Source organism: Orbicella franksi, chromosome 15 (genome assembly GCF_964199315.1).
Source record: "Orbicella franksi chromosome 15, jaOrbFran1.1, whole genome shotgun sequence".
Lineage (NCBI taxonomy): Eukaryota > Metazoa > Cnidaria > Anthozoa > Scleractinia > Merulinidae > Orbicella > Orbicella franksi.
In genome coordinates this window covers 14,292,941-14,312,961 of record NC_138159.1, presented here as the reverse complement: position 1 = coordinate 14,312,961, position 20,021 = coordinate 14,292,941, and the positions used below count along the sequence as shown (strand labels likewise).

General features: G+C 38.6%; 3 protein-coding genes across 3 annotated transcripts; all 3 read right to left on the bottom strand.

The window, feature by feature from the left end:
* Positions 1 to 7,235, bottom strand: LOC145469243 (EGF-like repeat and discoidin I-like domain-containing protein 3). The gene is made up of 5 exons (XM_081452932.1): positions 7,099 to 7,235; positions 2,493 to 2,827; positions 1,467 to 1,605; positions 246 to 571; positions 1 to 12 (listed from the first exon to the last, which is right to left on the bottom strand). Exons 1-5 carry the CDS (start codon positions 7,130 to 7,132, stop codon positions 1 to 3), a joined length of 846 nt encoding a protein of 281 aa, XP_081309058.1. The 5' UTR covers positions 7,133 to 7,235.
* A 4,007-nt stretch (positions 7,236 to 11,242) lies between these two features.
* LOC145470139 (discoidin, CUB and LCCL domain-containing protein 2-like) lies at positions 11,243 to 13,659 on the bottom strand. The gene is made up of 2 exons (XM_081453978.1): positions 13,454 to 13,659; positions 11,243 to 11,669 (listed from the first exon to the last, which is right to left on the bottom strand). The coding sequence occupies exons 1-2, from the start codon at positions 13,590 to 13,592 to the stop codon at positions 11,320 to 11,322; spliced, it is 489 nt and encodes a 162-aa protein (XP_081310104.1). The 5' UTR covers positions 13,593 to 13,659; the 3' UTR covers positions 11,243 to 11,319.
* Positions 13,655 to 16,066, bottom strand: LOC145470140 (discoidin, CUB and LCCL domain-containing protein 2-like). The gene is made up of 3 exons (XM_081453979.1): positions 15,949 to 16,066; positions 14,277 to 14,590; positions 13,655 to 13,925 (listed from the first exon to the last, which is right to left on the bottom strand). The coding sequence occupies exons 2-3, from the start codon at positions 14,568 to 14,570 to the stop codon at positions 13,758 to 13,760; spliced, it is 462 nt and encodes a 153-aa protein (XP_081310105.1). The 5' UTR covers positions 14,571 to 14,590; positions 15,949 to 16,066; the 3' UTR covers positions 13,655 to 13,757.
* Between the last annotated feature and the right edge of the window lie 3,955 nt (positions 16,067 to 20,021).

The window sequence follows — 20,021 nt, the reverse complement described above, 5'->3', positions numbered from 1 at the left end:
TTATCCTTTTTCCTTAAAGAAATGTTCGCAAATACATAATCAGAAAACACTTTGAGAGATTTATGGAACTGAATGTATACATAGTAAGTAGCTCACACGAATGAACGATACAGGGAAAAAATATATGATAAACAATTGAGTCGAAACAAGGGGAGACCTTTCCAACCTTCAAAGTTTATTTTAGAACAATGATAGTTAATAGGAAAGTTTAGTCGTTCGTCGGTCGCGAATGAAATGTATCTCACCTTGTCTGAATTTTGCCCTTGTTCCCTGTAGTGTTTAAAGGTCACTTCGTCATTACTGTACTGAAGATTGTACTTAGTTACCCACTGGTCGTATACATCACTACCTCTTCCTTGAGTTGCTATGCGTGTTACTGTGATGTAGTAGCTGATTAGATCAATCTGAAGCCATTGATTGGCGTCATTTGTCCGAGCTGACCAAGCTGCATATTGTCCTCGATAGTCCAGTCTGCCGTGGCTGGCGGCATGATTGGGATCATATTCTGAAGACGCACTGATTTGCCCGTCAGAGATTGCACCACTTTCCATGCCGAGAGCATCATGACATTCTAAAAATTTTATGGAAGCAGTACGAACACGAATACGAATTCGAATATGGCACAAATATTGATCATGACTAACGGGACAAATTCTACCAAAAATCGTATTCCCTATGAGATGTCGTTAAATACTTAATGTATAGAAGAGTACATCGATCTATGGCTGATAGAGCAATTTGCTGGTGAGCATCACATTTATCTCTAAAGAAATGGGGTTAGCAAAACAACAAAGAAGGAAGTATTGTACAAAGTTTTTTTTTAAAATAACAAAATCCATTTCCACGGTAAAATCACATTTCCCGTATTCGAATCTTTCTGAAATGGTATAGATTTGTTATCTGTTCCTTGAAGCCTAACAATTGAAAAATTTGCCCACAGCGCTCGAGAGCTTAATCCTTGTGCGTAATTCGATAATTAAAAGTTCTCGAACGACATACGCCAATGGAAAATTTGGTGATCTTTCTGTACGAATTCGACAGCTTTAGTATACATATATTTGGAATAAAGAGGTTTTTCTAGCATCCCACCAGAAGTTTGGGCCGGGGAGAAGTGAGATCAAATAGGCTATTTCCGAGTTGCTCATCTCTCCCTGTTTTAAAACGAGTTCTGACGCACAACCTTTAGTGTGGAAATGAGTTTGATTCGCGTGACAATGAAAGTGCAATAGAATCTCATTTCCATATGCACCAAAACTCGTTTGAAACAGAGGCTAAAGCAACTCATAAATGGCTTATTAACGAGATGGGGGCGTCAACCATTTCTTTATTTGGTAACAAGGGAATGGCAAAGACCTCTTCATATGCTTCAAAACACTTAATATTTTCTCTTTCATTTTCCTTTCTTTAGATTAGACTGTACAAAGCATTATTTATATGAGTGCGAAATGAAAGCCTTTTTGCACTACCTTGACATCCATAGAGCTCTACCCTCATTGAGATGTGGCCGTACCAGGTTTCTGGTCGAAAACGGACGTAGCGTGCTCTGATTGGTGGGTTTAGTTCATGTGAAACAACAGTACTCTGGTCCGTGTTTCCAGAAAAGTCCTGTTTGGGGCATATCATAAACATAAACAACTCTTTCTCACATTATTGATCATCACATTACTGTTTGGAAAGTTATTTCATGGTTAAAGATGTGTTGAAAAGCTAAGGTAAAAAAAAAAAAATACTGTTTTTATGAAATATGAGTTTTCAGATACCTAACTGTGGAGTCGGATTCATGCTCGAAGAAAAATTGAAAAAAAAAATTGAAATTGCTTTTCAATTCCGTAAAACCTATCCAAAATTTAAAATCAAAAATTACACATCATATATCCAACTTTTGGATTTTAATTTTGTAAGTATTTTCGGGAAAGGTTTCGTCTTACGAATTTTATCTTGGATGATATTGTAAACTGGACCGCCAAATTTAATTTGTAAACAAAATTGAAACTTCAAAATTGAGACTGATTTTAATTTACTATTTTTATCACGAGATGACAATCAAAAGGATGAAATCCACAGGAGCCCATATAATTATTTGTTGGTGTGCAACGGGTATACCAACATGGCGGCTCCATATTGGGCTCTGTAAATTTGTGCAAAACATTTCGTCGAATATCTGAAGTCTGGGAAAACGCACAGACCTAAAACTTGGAAAAGTGTCTTCTTTTTTTATCTCCTACAACATAAAGAGTTCTTGATTTTATCCACTGAATGGTTTTCGAATTCATATTTTTATTGCGTGACAGTGCAAGCGAAGAATATATTGACAAACGATATTGAGATTTTCACTTTTGTGGATACAATTTTTTTGACGGTTATTACTTTTTTATGACTGAAGGGTACACTTTTCCAATTTGTACGCCTAACGGCTAAATTTTTGGCCTGTATTACGGCTAACGGTTAACCCCATTGAGAACCCTCGATAAGACAGGCCGTTTTTGATTTACCTTGTTTGTGGTTTGTCCTTGCTCCCTGTAATACCGGAAGTGCACGCCGTTACTCCCGTATTGCAGTTTGTACCTGGTCACCCACTGGTTAGTACCGGTCGCATCCCTTCCTTGTGTTGCTACACGTGTTACTTTAGTATAAGGACTGCCAGTATCAACTTGGAGCCATTGGTGAAGATCGTCATTATCAGCTGTCCAAGCTCCAAATGTACCTTGAACTTTTTTAAAGTGTAATCTTCCTTGGTGAGCGGCATGATTGCTACCTTTTTCTGAAGAAGCAGTGATTTGTTCGTCCAGGATATCACCATTCTCCATCCCTAGAGCTTGTTGACATGCTAAAAATGGAATAGGTTTGATAACACCACAGTAAAGCTTAGACAAGCTTAAAACACTGCAATCTTTGAACAATTATTATTTGAAAATTTATTTTCACCATTGTGATTTGAAGTTTCCAAGCAATTTGGTACAAATGGACGTCGTTTCTCCCAGTTCAACAGAAATTCGAAAAGAAGCTCTTTGATCGGAAGAGTATATTTGAAAATTCACGTTATTCGTTTGTTTGTTTGTTTCTCTCTCTCTCTCTCTCTCTCTCTCTCTCTCTCTCTCTCTCTCTCTCTCTCTCTCTCTCTCTCTCTCTCTCTCTTCTTTAACCGCGTCACCAGCGGACCAATTTGTTGAGGAGATGCTAAAATTATCCGGATGAGTATAAATTAATAATTTATCTTTATTTAAGTGTTTTAGCACTAATGTGCTGATTGGGGACACTGTAAATAAATAAAAAAATATATTTCAAAGATAACATAAGCTATCAAGAATCCCAACTGGTGAGAGGCTGACCAGTTGGCTATGTACACAACGCGGTCGAGGAGTTGAACTCGGGGCTTCCGAGGAATTCAACGAGGGACCTCCAGATTTGAAATTCAGCATCCTAAACCACTCGGCCACGCGGCCTCCTCAAATCAGATGCTTCTTAAATGAAAGAACTGAAAGCAACAACAGCTTTTGAGAATTGTGTTTTTGGCGTCTAAGTAAAGTTTATGCTTTGAACAGTGACATATTTTACATCTTATTTGGTCATCTGAGTCCTCGTGATTCTATAAAAGTCAAAGTATGGTTTTAAGTCTGGGGCAGATTTATGTGACCTTCGTCAACTCGATTTGTCAACCCACTTTTCGCGCTAGCGTTTTGTGCACGCATATGTTATTTTTTCGCCTATTACTTAAATTAATTGTTGTCAATGAAAGAGCTACCTCACAGTCTCGCATCTTGAAAAGTTTAGCCTATATTTTTCAAGATCGTCGTTTGTAATCCGCGTTAATCTTTTGCATCCTTAACCATCCTTGCGTGTTGTTTTGTGTATTGTTATATCTTTTGTGTTTTCTATCGTAGTGTAGCGCCCGCCTTTCGGTATGAAATGGGGCGCGAGAACGCAGTGGTACGAGTCCTACGTCTAACAATCCAATCCGTTCATTCAGCAACAATGTTGCGACGAAGGCTTACAAATCATCCGGGTTCAGGACTGTCAAAGACTGTAATGAACCATACTCATATGTGGCTTCGGGTCAAGCTACAACTAAACTAGGTAGCGAAGCTACAAAAACACTAGGTAGCGTTTCAAAACGTTTTCCTTTGCACGAGGAGAAGTCAACTAAAGGTCCCGTATCTAAACTAAAGCATGACGGGATGCGTCACGCAATCAAAACGACTGAGAAGGCGTTGCACGTAGTGATCTACTGTTTTCAGGTTACCTTCAGTTTAAAGGTATTTTTTTGCGTGGCCAGAAACCTGTGACATAGTTTCTCTAAGTTTCTGAATATATGTCGACAAGTCCTTCTTATGTCCAGGATTGAACGCAAGGATTGTTCAATTAGTACTTCATATTTGGCAGGGTTATTTGACATTTTCATATTACTTCATATTTAAAAGAATTGCATATGTTTTGGTGACTTTTTACCAATGAGGACACTTTGTGATGATCATCGTAAGGAATTTGAATCTCGTTTGCCTTCAGTCCTGGATATATCTGACACGTCTGCTTCTCAGTGCTGTCATAAGTATATTTTACCGCATTCCAGTTAAAGGTCTGGGCGTGGGAAAGAACTTGAAGTAGGAAGCTCAGCTGCGTCTTAACTCAGTTGTGGGGAAAATTAACTCCAAACCAACGCGCTTCGTTGACGATATTTATTTAATAATATATAGATTAGGCCAAGTCTAAAAGCGAAGCTCCTGATTGCAATAATTAACCATAAAGGAAAAAGAGGATTTGTTTTCTCGGATCAGAAATTCAAAACAATGTCAATTGTGAGCATGTAATTGTTCATTGTGTGGTTTCGCTTTTTTTTTTTTTTTTTCAGTCAAATTTTTGCAAATTATACCCAATGAGCGTACCCGTGATTGTAGACATTTCGTACGAAATATATAAGGGACTTTCCAAGAGACGATTGTGCAATGAATACGTCGGGAAAGAAGTCAACAACACGCCAGGGGTTGAATTGCGCTAAAATTTTGCCTTTGCACGTATTCGATCCTTCTTCCCCAGAGTAATAACCTCACTTGAGCCTGTGATCCAATCGAGGTACCTTATCTACAGTAAGCAATCTTGGTTCCGCTCCCATCATTCAAATGACCATGCAGTATTAAGTATTATTGATAATGAACAAAAGGCAACTGAAGACCGTGAATATTCTTGTGGAGTATTCTTGGATTTCAGTAAAGCCTTTGATACTGTGAACCATGAGATACTACTTACTAAACTTGAGTTCTATGGCATACGCGGTATTGTTAAATATTGGTTTACTTCGAATCTGAATAATAGAAAACAATTTGTATCTCTTGGTAATACTTACTCTGTTAAGGAAACTGTTTGCTTTGGTGTTCCCCTGGGCTCAGTACTGGGACCCCTGCTTTTCTTAATTTATATAAACGATTTTCATAACTGCTCAAAGGTATTAGATTTCCCACTTTTTGCTGATGATGCAAACCTATTCTATGAACATAATAATATTGATATACTTGAAAGCAATCTTAACAATGAACTTAGTAGGGTTCATTTCTGGCTATGTGCAAACAAACTCTCCCTTAATATTGACAAGTCAAATTTTGTTGTATTTTCACCCAGTCCAAAGAAAATTACCTAAGTCAATTATGTTATCTATTGACAATCATTTATTAACTCAGGAATTCTCTATTAGATATCTACGAATTTATATTGACTCTCATCTTAGCTGGAGAAGCCATATTTATTACATTGCTAAAAAGGTTAAAAGAAGTGTGGGCATTTTATCTAAACTCTGCTATTATCTTAATAACAAAACCTTGCTAGACCTTGGTTATGCTCTAATTGATCCATTTTTATCATACTGTATAATAGATTGAGGTAATACTTATAAATCTACTTAGCAACCTCTTTTTGTCATACATGAGAAAGCCATCAGACTCGTTGCCTTTTCTAGCTTCCTTAAACATTCCAGTCCACTTTTAAAAAATTAAATGTTATCAAGTTATTGGATGCAGTTACTTTTCTCAATGCTGTTTTCATGTACAAATTTCAAAATCATCCTCTTTCTACAAATTTGAGTTTTTCTTTTTCACTTCGGTAAAAAGATACCCATAACCGCAATACAAGGCTTTCATCTAGAACGACTTATGCTCTCCCAAAGACAAGAACAAACTATGGAATCTTTAACATTAGACAATTTAACTTATTTTTGTTCATCTAACCCTAATTTCTATGTCGAGTACAAATAAAGTTGTTGTTGTTGCCCGCGATATTGTCACGTGATACTGGTCAGAGGAAACCTTGATTTGACAGCTGTCAATTAAAAAATGACACGGATGTCCAATGTCAAAGATGTACCTAAGGTAGGGTACAAGGTATTGGGCTCGGCCAGCAACCAATTTGGCTTGGCGTAAGGAGTACGGACAGTCACGTCAAAAAATTTTTAGATCGATGGGTAACCAAATTTTCTACGGTATGGGGCTCCGCTCACACACCTTCGGCGCGCAGGAGCTCCGCTATATATAATGATCAAACATGTCGTACAAAAATATTAGACAGTAACGAGTACTTGTGGCGAAGCTCGGTTGTTGCTTAGTGAGTGTGCAGGAAGTACGTTTAAAAGTAAACAATTGGAATAAATTCCTTACGATGTGCAATTAAATAGAACGCGTCACATTGAGGTAAAACTGTTATCGTGTTCTTATTATCTATATGGCTAGGGAGGCGCGGTGGCCTCATGGTTAGTGCACTCGACTCCGGATCGAGCGGTCCGGGTTCCAGCCCTGGCCGGGGACATTGTGTTGTGTTCTTGCGCAAGACACATTACTCTCACAGTGCCTCTCTCCACCCAGGTGTATAAATGGGTACCGGCGAACTTAATGCTGGGGCTAACCCTGCGATGGACTAGCATCCCATCCAGGGGGGAGTAGAAATACTCCTAGTCGCTTCATGCTACAGAAACCGGGATAAGCTCCGGCCTAACGGGCCACTTGGCTCGTATGCAGACTTTACCTTTACCTATTATCTATATGGCTAGTTACTAACCTACACATCACACTAAAGGAAGTATTCATCGCTTTCTTTGAATCTCCATGACTAGGTACTTACCTACACATGTTTTGTTGTCAGACAATAAGCTCATTTCCGGGGCAGGACATTCACATCTGTAGCCTGGTGCAGTGTTAACACACTGGTGACTACAGCCTCCATTTGCCACAGCACACTCGTTTACATCTGAAGAAAACATTATCCGTGTGATCGCCGGAATATTCGTATTGAATGGGAATTAAAGCTAAACACGATAAAGAGACTCCGTCAGGTTGAAGTGAAGGTTAATCGAAGTGATTTGTTAACATACATGTACTTATACAGCTAGTATGAGTTGGTCTTAAGATCCCTTGTGTCTTACTTTTAATCATGTGAAAGTAAGAAATTTCAAGGACCTTACTTATTTATTTTATTAACTATTTTTACACTCGACCAAATTAATTGCATAGATAAATGCAGTACAATTTAGCTTGTAGGACACTTTTATCATGAGCCTCCAGCTCGGGGACTGAGTAACCACCCCTATGTATATGACGTTAAATAAATTATCTTATCTTATCTTAATCATCATGCATGTAAATATTTGTTTGTTGATATTGGCTGTGGTGAGGCTTGTGGGTTTATCCCAAAAAGCCTGGACCTGAGGGCTTTACAGGTGTGTTTTGCAGAATTCCATGCTAAGAGGCCTGGAAGAGAACGTGAAGCATTAACCTTGTGTATTAGGGCAGTTGCCTGGACATACTCAAATCTATAGCGTTCTTCGATCGATGCTGGTATTAAATCAAAGATGTCGTAGTTGAACACAAGTAAGGCTCGTGCAATTTTTTTAAAAGGAACTTGTTTTAATGTTATTCCTCAGAATTGCATTGCGCATCCCTACTGCGCACGATTTTCGCGTCATTAGCGCACGCTCGTGAGCGCGTGCACATACACAACAAAACGGTTTGGCTTGCAAGAGGCAAATCATCATTTCTTCCTCGGAAACGAGCACCGGGACCTAAATTTTTTTATTTAGTTTGTATGCAGCGATCACCTTCTTTCTTTACGGTGAATATAGACCAATTTCTATTGCGGAGAAATAAATTATCACTGAAAATGAGGGCATAGCTAGCACTCTTAAAGAAAATATATGCCCTCAAGAACACTGTGTGCTTGGAACATATTGAATCCTTGTGGACTAAATGTGGGTGCCTTTATCATGAAACGTACATCAAATTGCTCCTTAACATTGATGCAATACATCCATTGTTGTATTTCTCGCTTAAATTTCTCTCTATTTTTCTGCTCTCACAAAGCGTAAAGTGAGTGGTTCAAATATAAACGTTTCCAAAAGCAGATAATTTAAGGAATTATGAGGTTTATTGAAGGTCTTCTTGTTCCTACTCGAATACCAGGACCCCCCCTTTTCATTTCACAATTCAAGTTCTCTTGATATAAGCAGCCAACAGGCTAAATTTGAATGAAAATCTATTGTGCGTTCTTTTTCGAGGGAATGACCTTAAAAGGTCAACAATTGCAAGGAGGAAGTTCCCCGTACAGAAAGTTAACGCGGTACTGTTTTCGCGTTCTTGTAGTCAGCATGGCTGGTTACTTACCTACACAAGTCTTATTATCTATCCCCCATTGTATTTGAAGTGGATTTTGTTTGATCAATATTTCCAGTGTAAACGCAAAATATTGGAATATCTGAATAAATTTGTGAAATGACCTACACGACCTACACGACAGACGATCTGGTCTGTGGAACAAGATCCATTTAGAGATCAGACAACGACTAAACTACACAAGCATTTTAAAACTCCACTGCATTACTGTTAACGCATAAATTAAAGAAATGTGATCATATAAGGTTTTATCTTATTTCTATCGATATCGTATTCTAGTGTGAATTCAGGCGACTTGTGAAAAAGCCATATAACCACGATACGATTTCGTATATGACTACAGATATTGACGGACTTGACTTTAGTTGACTTGACTCGGTATTATTTCAAACACTATAAAATCAGTAGTTCATGCACTTATCTCTTTCTTGTAGTCTCCATGACTGGGTACTTACCTGCACATGTTTTGTTTTCAGACGATAAGCTCAGCTCTGGGTCTGGACATTCACATCTGTAGCCTGGTGCGGTGTCAACACACTGGTGACTGCAGCCGCCGTTTGACACAGCACATTCGTCGAAATTTAAAGGCAACATCACTTAAGTTATTCTAGGCAAAGTATAATGTAAAAGGCAAGCCGGCTGTGAGGAGCTCCCTCAGTGTCAAAAACTTAGATCATTTTGATCCGTCAATGTACGAATATCGGATACCTACTACTTTTGTTACTAGAATTTTGAACAATATACAAGTTGTCATCTGAGTGTGGGTAGTGTGGGTAAATGGCTTATTAGAAGAACTTCCAAAATAAATACCTTGTCGACAACCATAGAGTTCCACTCTCATTGAAATCCAACCCTTCCAATCCACTGGTCTGAAACGAATATAACGTGCAGTGATTGGCGGGGCTAGGCCATGTGACACAACAGTGTTTTTGTCTTCGTTTCCGGCAAATGTCTAAAGTGGTAACGAGAAAGATGTCACTTAAGTATCATTTGAAAGCCTTGCTTTTACACTGTACGTTGTTATATTTTCATTTAGTTTCGATTTCAGATATAAATACAAGAATCATACATTCTGAATTGTCGAAAAATGATGTCGTTTCAAGGGCTCCGTAACCTCGCGGGAGCAGCACAATGCACGGTTTCTAAAGTAAGCCATTCTCTCTGCTGCCAAGTTAAAACAGTAGCTTGTATTTGAATGGCATTTCCGTTCAGTTTTTTTTTTTTTTTTGAAGGCATTTCTCCAAAACAGACTTATTCGATGCCATGGGAATTCAAGAAAACGACTACCGATGGAACAGTCATTACATAGGCCAAAACGTTCAAGGAATGGTTTCCAGTCATTAAAATTCGTAAACAGTATTGTTGGTAACAAAGAGTTGTTATCATTTTGTCCGCTTGTAAATATGACGTAGACTGTTCACAGTCCCTTATTTTTCCGTGAGATCGTAAATGTCAATCGCTTAGCTCGACGAGCCGCCATCTTGGTCACTTGATGCGAGCAAAACTGGAGAGAGTACAAAATGCCCGTGGGTAGGGGTGGTGCAGGGCACGGCTGGCTGAAAAAATAGGGAGACTGTAACAGCTTCACTCTGTCTTGTGTTCAAGGGGCGCGGCGCCTCCGTTAGTCAAATCAATTAACAATCTCCTCCCCTGAGAAAAAATCTGTCAAATCAGGGAAGATGATATCAATACATGTTACTGTGTTGTGAGTTTCGAAACATTTTGAAGGTTTACTAAGTTGAGTCGAATGAATGCGGGACGGAAGAACTCTTCTCTGACTCCAAAAAAAAGCGGCAAAGCCCCCAGAGCATTCCAATTATTCAGATGCGTGCCGTCTTTGTGGCATTTATTGTAAAATTTCAGTCGGAAATAAGAGCAACCAGCGGAGTTTTCAGCCATTTCCTTCGCCAAAACGAAACTTTGATATTTTAAACTCTTGCCAAAACCAGTTGGAAGAACCGCCAAAACATCCTTTCCTTCGAGTAAACGAGAAACGGCCTCCTTTTGCTCGCGCTTTAACACCAATCCTCCAAGACAAGAAGCAGACAGACCATCAAAATCAAAACATTCTCCAGAAAATCTCTTGAAATCGATGGCATTTTGGCCTGAGCCGCGAAGTGATGAATGTCACTTTCTTTCACTCAAGTTGTCAACGCTCTGCTATGCTCTGATGAACACTGTTGTCCCTTCGACCAATCAGGTGTTGCCGTTGCTGGAGCAACTAACGCAGCGAACACCAGACAGAGTGAAGCTGTTACAGTCTCCCTATTTTTTCCGCCCCGTCACCACCACGCTATTAACCCCACCGCCACTACCCACGGGCATTTTGTACTCTCCCCGGTTTCGCTCGCATCAAGAGACCAAGATGGCGGCCCATCGAACTCAACGATTGACAGCTACGATCTCACGGAAAAATAGGGGACTGTGAACAGTCTAGTCTGGACGAAGTTTCAGATCAGGAATTCTTTAGAGGAAAGCAATTCATGTCTAAAGTTGCCTCTGTACTTTATGTTTCTTGAAATCGACCAAGGGAAAGTTTGAAAAAGATCGAACTCAACATGCTGCTTTTAATATTCGAGTCATGAGATTCACAAGTGCCAGGATCTTGGGAGCCCTTTGCTTGTTTTGTTTTGTTTTGTTTTGTTTGTTTTTCTAAAAAGCCTAGTAAAATATGTAACTAAAAGACCATTTTTGAGGAGAAACTTAATATTACCTTGTCCGTGTTTTGTCCTGGTTCCCTGTAATACTGGAAGTTCGTCCCATTGTTACTGTAGTCCAGTTTATACTCTTTTACCCATTCATCATATACACTGCTTCCCTGCGTTGCTACCTTCGTAACGTTTGTTGTGTACTCAACACCCAGGTCAATCTGGAGCCACTGATGTTCATCGTTTAAGCCAGCCGACCAGACCTTGCTACTATGTAGCCTGCTTTTTTTGGCCGAAAGACCTTTGCTATGCGTCGAAGATGCAGTAATGTGATCGTCCAATATTGCACCGCTTTCCATGCCGAGATCTTCTTCACATTCTAATGGTTTTATGAAATCGATACAAATACAACGTTAAACCCTGCCCACGTATTTGTTAATCAAGTATACACTGCAGCGTTTTCCTTCATAATCGATCAAGAACTATCTGTTGACATTGGGTTTACAATTTGTGATAGTTTGCCTCTTCTTTGGCTCTACAACCATATGATAAGGCTTATTCGCCAGTAATACACGCACTTGTGTATCGTGAACTGACTCATTTTAAAGAAGCTATATCACCATGTTTTAGTCCTTTTATGCATATTCCAAGAGAGGCTTGAAATCATCGGAATCAGAACTGGGACTTGCCAATTATCTAATTTTATAATAAAGTTTCCATATAACGCGCGCTCTGATTGGCTGAAAGAGCGTGCTTTATCAGAGAACAGAGCATGGGTTGATGACGGTAAGTTGGCTTTCAAATTTTTGCTTCGGAATTTTGACAAATTTGCCCCAAATTAAACATTCCCTGTGATTCAGACAAACGCAATGGAAACGAGCTATTTGTGTGTAGTAAATATGGCTCACAGAGACCATTGTTAGCAACAGTAGTGTTATAACTGTACTAAAATAACAAGTTTTGCTATATTCCCGCCGACAAAACACGTAGCGAAATAAACAAATTCTCAACCTAAACAGTGCTTCGATAAAAGACATTATATTTGTTACAAAGGCAGAAATTATACTTAAGAAGTAAAACAACGACAGAAAACAACAATTGAACAGTCTCTGTTTATGATGAGAAGCTTTATTTTTGAAAAATTCTCAATTGCTCAAACAACACTTACATGCATTGTAGTAACGCTCGTTCTGCGGTCATCTCAGCGAAGTGGACCGACGAGTGGTCAGTGCAAAGCTTGCTCTGATATTCTCTTCTGTACTCGGAGTAGTACCAGTGGGAGCCGTTTAGTCTTTCTAACTTTTACGCTAGTTCGGGCAATCTTGCTGCATGCGGCTACAAGCCGTGAATAACTGTAGCTCTTTTCAAATTCAACTCGGCATTTCGCATTTTCATCCGAAAGCTTTGAGCTCCGCGTTTCGTAATTCCCACTGGAAAAGTACACGTTTTCATGGGCCACAATACGGCTGGATTCCTCTGGACTATAAACCTTCACCTGCCTTTAGATCCGTATTTAAAAATCAACTTAAAAGCGAACTTCGAAGGCATCTTTCTTCCCTCAAAAGCCGCTCAAACTACTCGAAACTGAAAGCTTAGCTGAAGTCCAGTTTGTGATTGACAGCTGTCGCCTCGTTAGCCAATCAAATTATTTGAACAGTTCTAACAAGGATTGTGATTGGCTTATTTTAGCGTGCTTTATCAGAGAACAGTGCACGGCTGACGCCACTTTTGTTCGTTTGTAAAATAAAGTTTGGTTTGAAAATTCAGCCAAATGCGTGGGGAAATTATCGGATTCTTTATCATAAAACAAATAAAGAAACCTCGACTGCGCTCTGTTCTGTTGCAAAGCACTTAGGAAGCGGTAGAGTACTCAAGAAGTAGGGAAAAACACTCGACTACGTCTCGCGTTTTCCCCTACACTTCTTTCGTGCTCTACCGCTTCCTGCGTGCTTTACAACAGAACAGAGCACAGTCGAGGCTTCTTTATTTGTTAATTTAAAAACCATAGACAGCTAGTCCCTAGAGTTAGTGGTAACCAAGCCATTCGCAATGGTCGATGCTATTTCTGCTCAATGAGTTCAGGCTTGGAATGGGTCTTAACTATGCTCTGATATTTAGATAATATCATACACAGATTTATAACATGCATAACTGAGTACTTACCTACACATGTCTTGCCGTCTGACGATAAGCTCAGCTCTGGGTCTTGGCATTCACATCTGTAGCCTGGTGCAGTGTTTACACACTGGTGACTACAGCCTCCATTTGAAACAGCGCACTCGTCGAAATCTAAAGGAAACATCCTTTAAGTTATTCTAGTCGAAGTATAACGTAGAACGCAAGCCCGCTGTAACGAACTCGGTTTGATTTGTTAATTGACGTTATCAGATACCAATTACTTTTGTAACTGGAATTTTGGACAATATACAAGGTCTTATCTGAGTGCGCAGTGTGTTTAGGTGGCTTATTAGAAGACCTTCAAAAATAAAATACCTTGTCGACAACCATAGAGTTCCACCCTCATTGAAATCCACGTCCTCCATTCTACCGGTCGAAAACGAATATAACGTGCTGTGATTGGTGGGGTTAGGCTATGTTCCACAACAGTGTCTCTGTCTACGTTTCCTGCAAATTCCTAATTTGGTAACGAGAAAAAAATGTCACAGAAGTATCATTTGGAACCATCACTGTTAGACCATAAGTCGTTGTACTTCCATTTAGGTTCGTTTGTTCGTTAACAAACAGTTTTTATCGTTTAATCGGCCTGTAAATATGTTTTCACTAAGTATTTACGAAGATTCAGAGCCGGAATTCTTCAGACAAAGGCAATCCGTGTCTAAAGTTGCCTCTGTGCTTATTCTTCGAAACAAGACCAAGGCCCTTTGCTTAGTTATCTTGCAAGGCTTTGTTTTATCGTTAAAAAAAGCTCACTAATTATGAAAGAAATGTAACTTAACGACCGTTTTGAGGGGAAACTTGATACTACCTTGTCCGTGTTTTGTCCTGGTTCCCTGTAGTACTGGAAGCTCGTCCCATTGTTGCTGTAGTCCAGTTTATACTCTTTTACCCATTCATCATATACACTACTTCCCTGCGTTGCTACCTTCGTAACGTTTGTTGTGTACTCAACACCCAGGTCAATCTGGAGCCACTGATGTTCATCTTTTGAATCAGCCGACCAGGCCTTGCCACTGTGTAGCCTGCTTTTTCTGGCCGAAAGACCTTTGCTATGCGTCGAAGATGCGGTAATGTGATCGTCCAATATTGCACCGCTTTCCATGCCGAGATCTTCTTCACATTCTAATGGTTTTATGAAATCGATACAAATGCAACGTTAAACCCTGCCAAGGTATTTGTTATTCAAGTACACACTTTATTTGGGTGAATCTTAATTCTAGTACATTTATTATCCTGTGAGAGGACCACTAGTTTATTAGTCTGTATATACTGTTTTGTGTTACCCTCGTTGAATAAGGACTTTTTTTACTTACTTATTTACTTACTTACAGTAAAGTGTTGTTTTTCATAATCGATCAAGACTGCACTATCTGCTGACAGCGGGTTTACGATCAGTGATATGCTTGCCTCTTCTTGCGCTCGAAATCCATTTGATATCGTTTAATCGCCAGTAATACACGCGCTTGTGTATCATGAACTGACTCATTTTAAAGAAGCTATTTCACGATGCATTAGTCCTATTGTGCGTATTCCAAGAGGATATTGAAAAAAACTAGGAGTGGGGTCTGGGATTTGCCTGTCACCCATTGTTTGAAGAACCATCCACAACTCGTCCGATTCCGAGAGGTACTGTTAACCATAAAGTCCTTCCTAATAGTCGATGTCAATTCTGCGCTATGACTTTAGGCTTGGAATGGGTCTTAACTGTGCTCTGATATTTAGATAATATCAGACGTAGATTTATATTTATTAACCAGGCCGTGTTGGAATAATCATAATCCGCCTGAAGTCTTATCAATACGGACAGAGTGCTATGAAGCTCGGAAAAGAAAAAGATCAAGCTAAGGCTAGGGCGGCTGCTTTAGTTATTGTCCCACTGAACCAAATGGTCGTATAATAAAAGGCGATTGTTAGATCTAAGTTATATTCACGTTCAGGTTAGTAATAAGGAGATAAGTTAATAAATGAATCTTTCATTCAAGGATTTTCAGGGTTTGACGTAACTGTACGAGAGGGAATTTTCTCTGGTGTAACTGTACGGGAGGGATGTTAGCCTGTCAAAGTTTCTGGGCACGATTCTTGGCATTGGCTTGCATTTTCTAGGTGGTATCTAGCGTTTGCATGGTTCCATTATTAAGTGAATATACGAACGATCATACAGAATTGTATCTCCACCATTGTAACCAGCTCCCAGTTGGCTTAATAGCTCAGTTGATAGAGCACTGCACCGGTATCGGAGAGGTCATGGGTTCGAATCCCGTGCAAGGCTGAATTTTTTTCCAGGCTTTAATTTCACTACTGCTCAAGTTGTCCGTATAACTGCGATGATCAATCATGTGTTCGTTTATACATCATCAAGTTATTGAATGTTTGTGTTTTCTACTATTTCTCTGTCCGGCTTTCCCTTCATTTGTCACCTACCGCTCCCTTCTTCCCATTCCGTTGAATTCCCCATTAAGCAAGAAGTTTGCTGTACCTACCTGTTTGAATTGTTTGGATGGTATGGAAAACAAACGTTGTCGCAACAAAAATGTGAACTTTCTGCAAAAATACAGAAGTGATTTCTTAATTAGCTTAGTACTATACAATAATTGGCGGCGGTTAAGTAGGTTTGTGCGTTTATAACATAAACGGCGGCATAAATATTAAAAGCGTGATTCGTAATCCAATGATTTCGAGTGCAATTTGGAATAGAAGGAAGTCCTCCAGGTTTCAGGTTTCACGAGAGAAATAATTTGACTACTTGTCAATAATATACATGCAATTCAATTTCATCTTTCTGTACTCAATTTCAACTTTTTGCCCTCAATTATAATTTTCTGCAACGTTTGGGATTAATTGGCGTGCTCTCAACTAAGCAACATGCTGAAATATACTTGCAATAAAAGATTAATAAAAAGTAGTAATATTATCACCCACTTCCTCAAAGTAGCTTTATAAATGTTCTAAAAGAACAGTGTAAACGGTCTTATAATTAAGTTTAGTCGTAAATCAAGAATTTAACGTATATGTACGCGTGAAGCATTTCGATCAAAACATCAGTAATGGTTTTGCATTTGCCGGTGATTTAAGAAATTAAAAAAAGCCCATTTTTCTATCATTTTAGCTCGTTTGTCGAAATCAGACTCGCGCTTCTCCATTCGTAACCATCAACCATATATTAATGTGTCAAAGCTTATAGTATGCTTATACATGTAGCTTGTACAACTGTGGTATGTTTGGGGAACAGGGATGGTGCACTGGTTAGAGCGCTCGCCTCCCACCAATGTGGTCCGGGTTCAATTCCGGCCCAGTGCCATATGTGGGGTGCGTTTGTTGTTGGTTCTTACCTTGTTTCGAGGGTTTTCGCGGGGTTCTCCGGTTTTCTTCCCCCGCAAAAACCAACAATCTGAACAGGATAGGAAACAGCCATGAAAACCATCTGGCCGCTAAAGCTGATGTGCCTTCCTCTCTAAATATTGTAATTTATTTTTCTTATTTAAGACTTCGTAGCCGGGGTAATCTCTGTCCGCGTTCCTTATGTATCTTATTAGATGTTTTGGTGTGTAGTATCATGCGCTGTATATTTTTACGAGTTGTGCCGTATTCTGACGAGCCCGTAGAGCGAGTCAAAATACAAACAACGAGTAAAAATATAAAACGATACTACACACCAAAACATCTTATAAGAGATTTATTATCCAACTGCTAAAGTCAATAAAAGTCAATAAATTTATCAATAAAAGAGGGAAAGAGTGACAGTTTTGCGCGCGCGCGCCGACCTGTACGGCAAACAAGTTTTCTACTGTATAAACAACTGTACAATATCGCTGTATATTTGTACTGTTATTTGGACTGTATTCGCTGCAGTTGGATAACAATTTGGCTTATTACCTTCTAAGCGTTTTCTTTCTTGATAAACTACTCTTGATACTTCCTTCGATCTTGAAGAAATCAACTTAATCATATCTTGATGTATATAGCTCCTCCAAATCACCCAGAACGTGATGGAACACAAGTGCTTGCGAAATTGTAACACCCAAGCCAATCATTTGAAAAGTGGAATGAGAAAACAAGAAAAATGCTTATTAAGAACGCAGAAAATGTCCATCGCCATGGTTATTGCACCGCAGTAGAGTGGATGCCTGATTTGGAAAAAAAATGAAATGGAGTACAAACTCTACGTTGAAGTAATTACTCAAGTATCGAGTTTTCCATGCCTTGTACATGAAGCATTGTATTAACATTTTGTAACTCTAGAATTCCACCACCTCATATATTGCTTTGATGAAACATTTCCTTGCAAGGATGTAAAATTCAACAATAAATTACACCTAAGTCCTTTCACTTCATATTTTCCGGACAGTTTGAGTTAAACTTTCACAAAAGTGACCTCAAAAACGTAAGTACATGCTTTACTTTAGCAAAGTTACTGTCAAAGAGCCATTTTTACATGTACAAATACTTCATTAAAGTACTTTGTCCGGGTCTGTAGTTTGGTTATGACTAAACTTCTTCTAGTATCGAGGGTGGAACAGATAGAAGTTTCGTGACCAAAATGAGAATTATTCTGTTTACATCACGCCGGTATCAGTACCCATATGATGAACACCTTCACAATATGTTGCAAGAAAACAATTAACTTGCGCAGAACGGAATACGATTTTAATTCAAACTTCCATTAATATTATTGTTTCGAATCCAAAACCTTATTGCTGAAAGTCAGTCGTTTATAGTAAATAATTTCCTTCGAGAAAAGGTAGGTTGCCCTACTTCAAGCCATATGTCATCAAATTTTCATCTGGTATTGTAACAGCATGCTGCAATTAGCTCTTAGTTGTTTACATACCAAAAAAGATGTTGTCATTTTGTCTAACTTATTTTTCCAAAGAAATGAAATTGGCCGCTTTATGACAACATAAGCCCGATCAGCTAACCGAGAGAAAAACTGGACCAGCTAGTACATATCTTGGTATAATTTACCTTTACTTGCTTCTAATTAATTACAGAGACACGAGCTCAATTGTCTTTTCAGCTGCCTTATAAAAATGATGAAAATATTTACGAAGAAGCTTGCGCAGTTAATTAAAGTTCCTTTGTGTAATGGGATACCCATCGTTGAAATTAACTTCATAAAGCCATTACAAACAGACTGAAAACGTTGGATGTTTTTGTTTCTAGATAAGCATTTCTGCGGATCGCGCAGAATTTACATGTAAATGCATTTCTGAGCTGTACATTAAAACGAAACTTAAACTATTGTTCTCATATAAGAAGAGCGACAATGTTTATTAAAAGAAAAAAAAATCTTTCGTTAACATACAATGTAATCTTCCAGATTCCTATGTTAAATTTACGCAACGGTGTTGGTAAATACACCCTCTAATGAGCTACCGTAAATAATTAAATGAAATTTTGTGCTGTCTAAGTATCCCGGAATAATATTCGAGCTAAAACTAAAACGACGGAAATAGCAACAAAATCGCCTCAACATCATTTTTTTTTTCTTACTAGTTTTAGAAAAGGGTAGTTTTCTTAAGTACTTTCCTGAGAAGATCAAATCATTAAAAGTTTTCGGATTTGCTTCAGTTTTTAACAGAGACAATGTCGGGTTATATATACTTCGTTGGCACGCGAACCCATACACTTTAAGGCGACAAAATCAGTGTCATTCAGCACACTTATCCGACATCATTTTTCGTTTTACGGTAGCATCCTCGGTCTTGTGATCATATATCATTAACGTATTATAAAAGTTTATCTACTGTATTCAGATTTTAGTGAACTAATTGCAGAAACTAGCCATTTCTACAGTAAGAATTATGTTGACAGTTTCTCCTTTTATGTTTTCGATGAGAAATTGTCTCTTGAACGTAAAAATTATATTTAAACGGTTGAAACTTACCACAATTTGTGACACCAGAAGAAATTTCATAACTAGAGACCAAAGTTAAAATCTTTTCAACATCGAACGGGCTTAAAATCAATATATTAATTGTATTTACAGTTTATAACCCTGTCATGCATTGTTGCTGTTTTATTCACCTCATTTGGAGACATTTGAATAGGCTGCAACCTTTTTTTAATCTTGATTTTCATTGGTCCCTAAACTGTGCTCCCTTTTATAACCGTCAATTGTGTACTTCTGTTCGTCACTCGATAGTTTACCTCTCTCTGTGCCTTACAATTTTCAGGAGTAAACAATTAAAGTATTTACGTCTGACAATAGCTTTTATAACTCAGAACCAGAGCAGATTAACTCTATTCAGAACCGGTGGCGTCGAAAGTTCCTACGTTAAGCGTTTATATATACCTGTTTAAATATTTGAGTAAAAGCTGATGACAAACCTTGCTTCTTTATGTCAAATTCATCTGTGCTAAAAGTTTGATTTCTTTTGACAGATTTTTGAATCTTTTGTAAAATCAAAAAATCGAAGACGGCGGATTTAAGATGGCGGCTGTTTGGGTAACATGACATCATTATTAAGTGGTATAATATTGGGGTTTAAGGGACCAAAAATTATTTCGAAAAGGGCTAAGTTTGGACCGTTCTTTTATTACCTTTTAGGTTTTA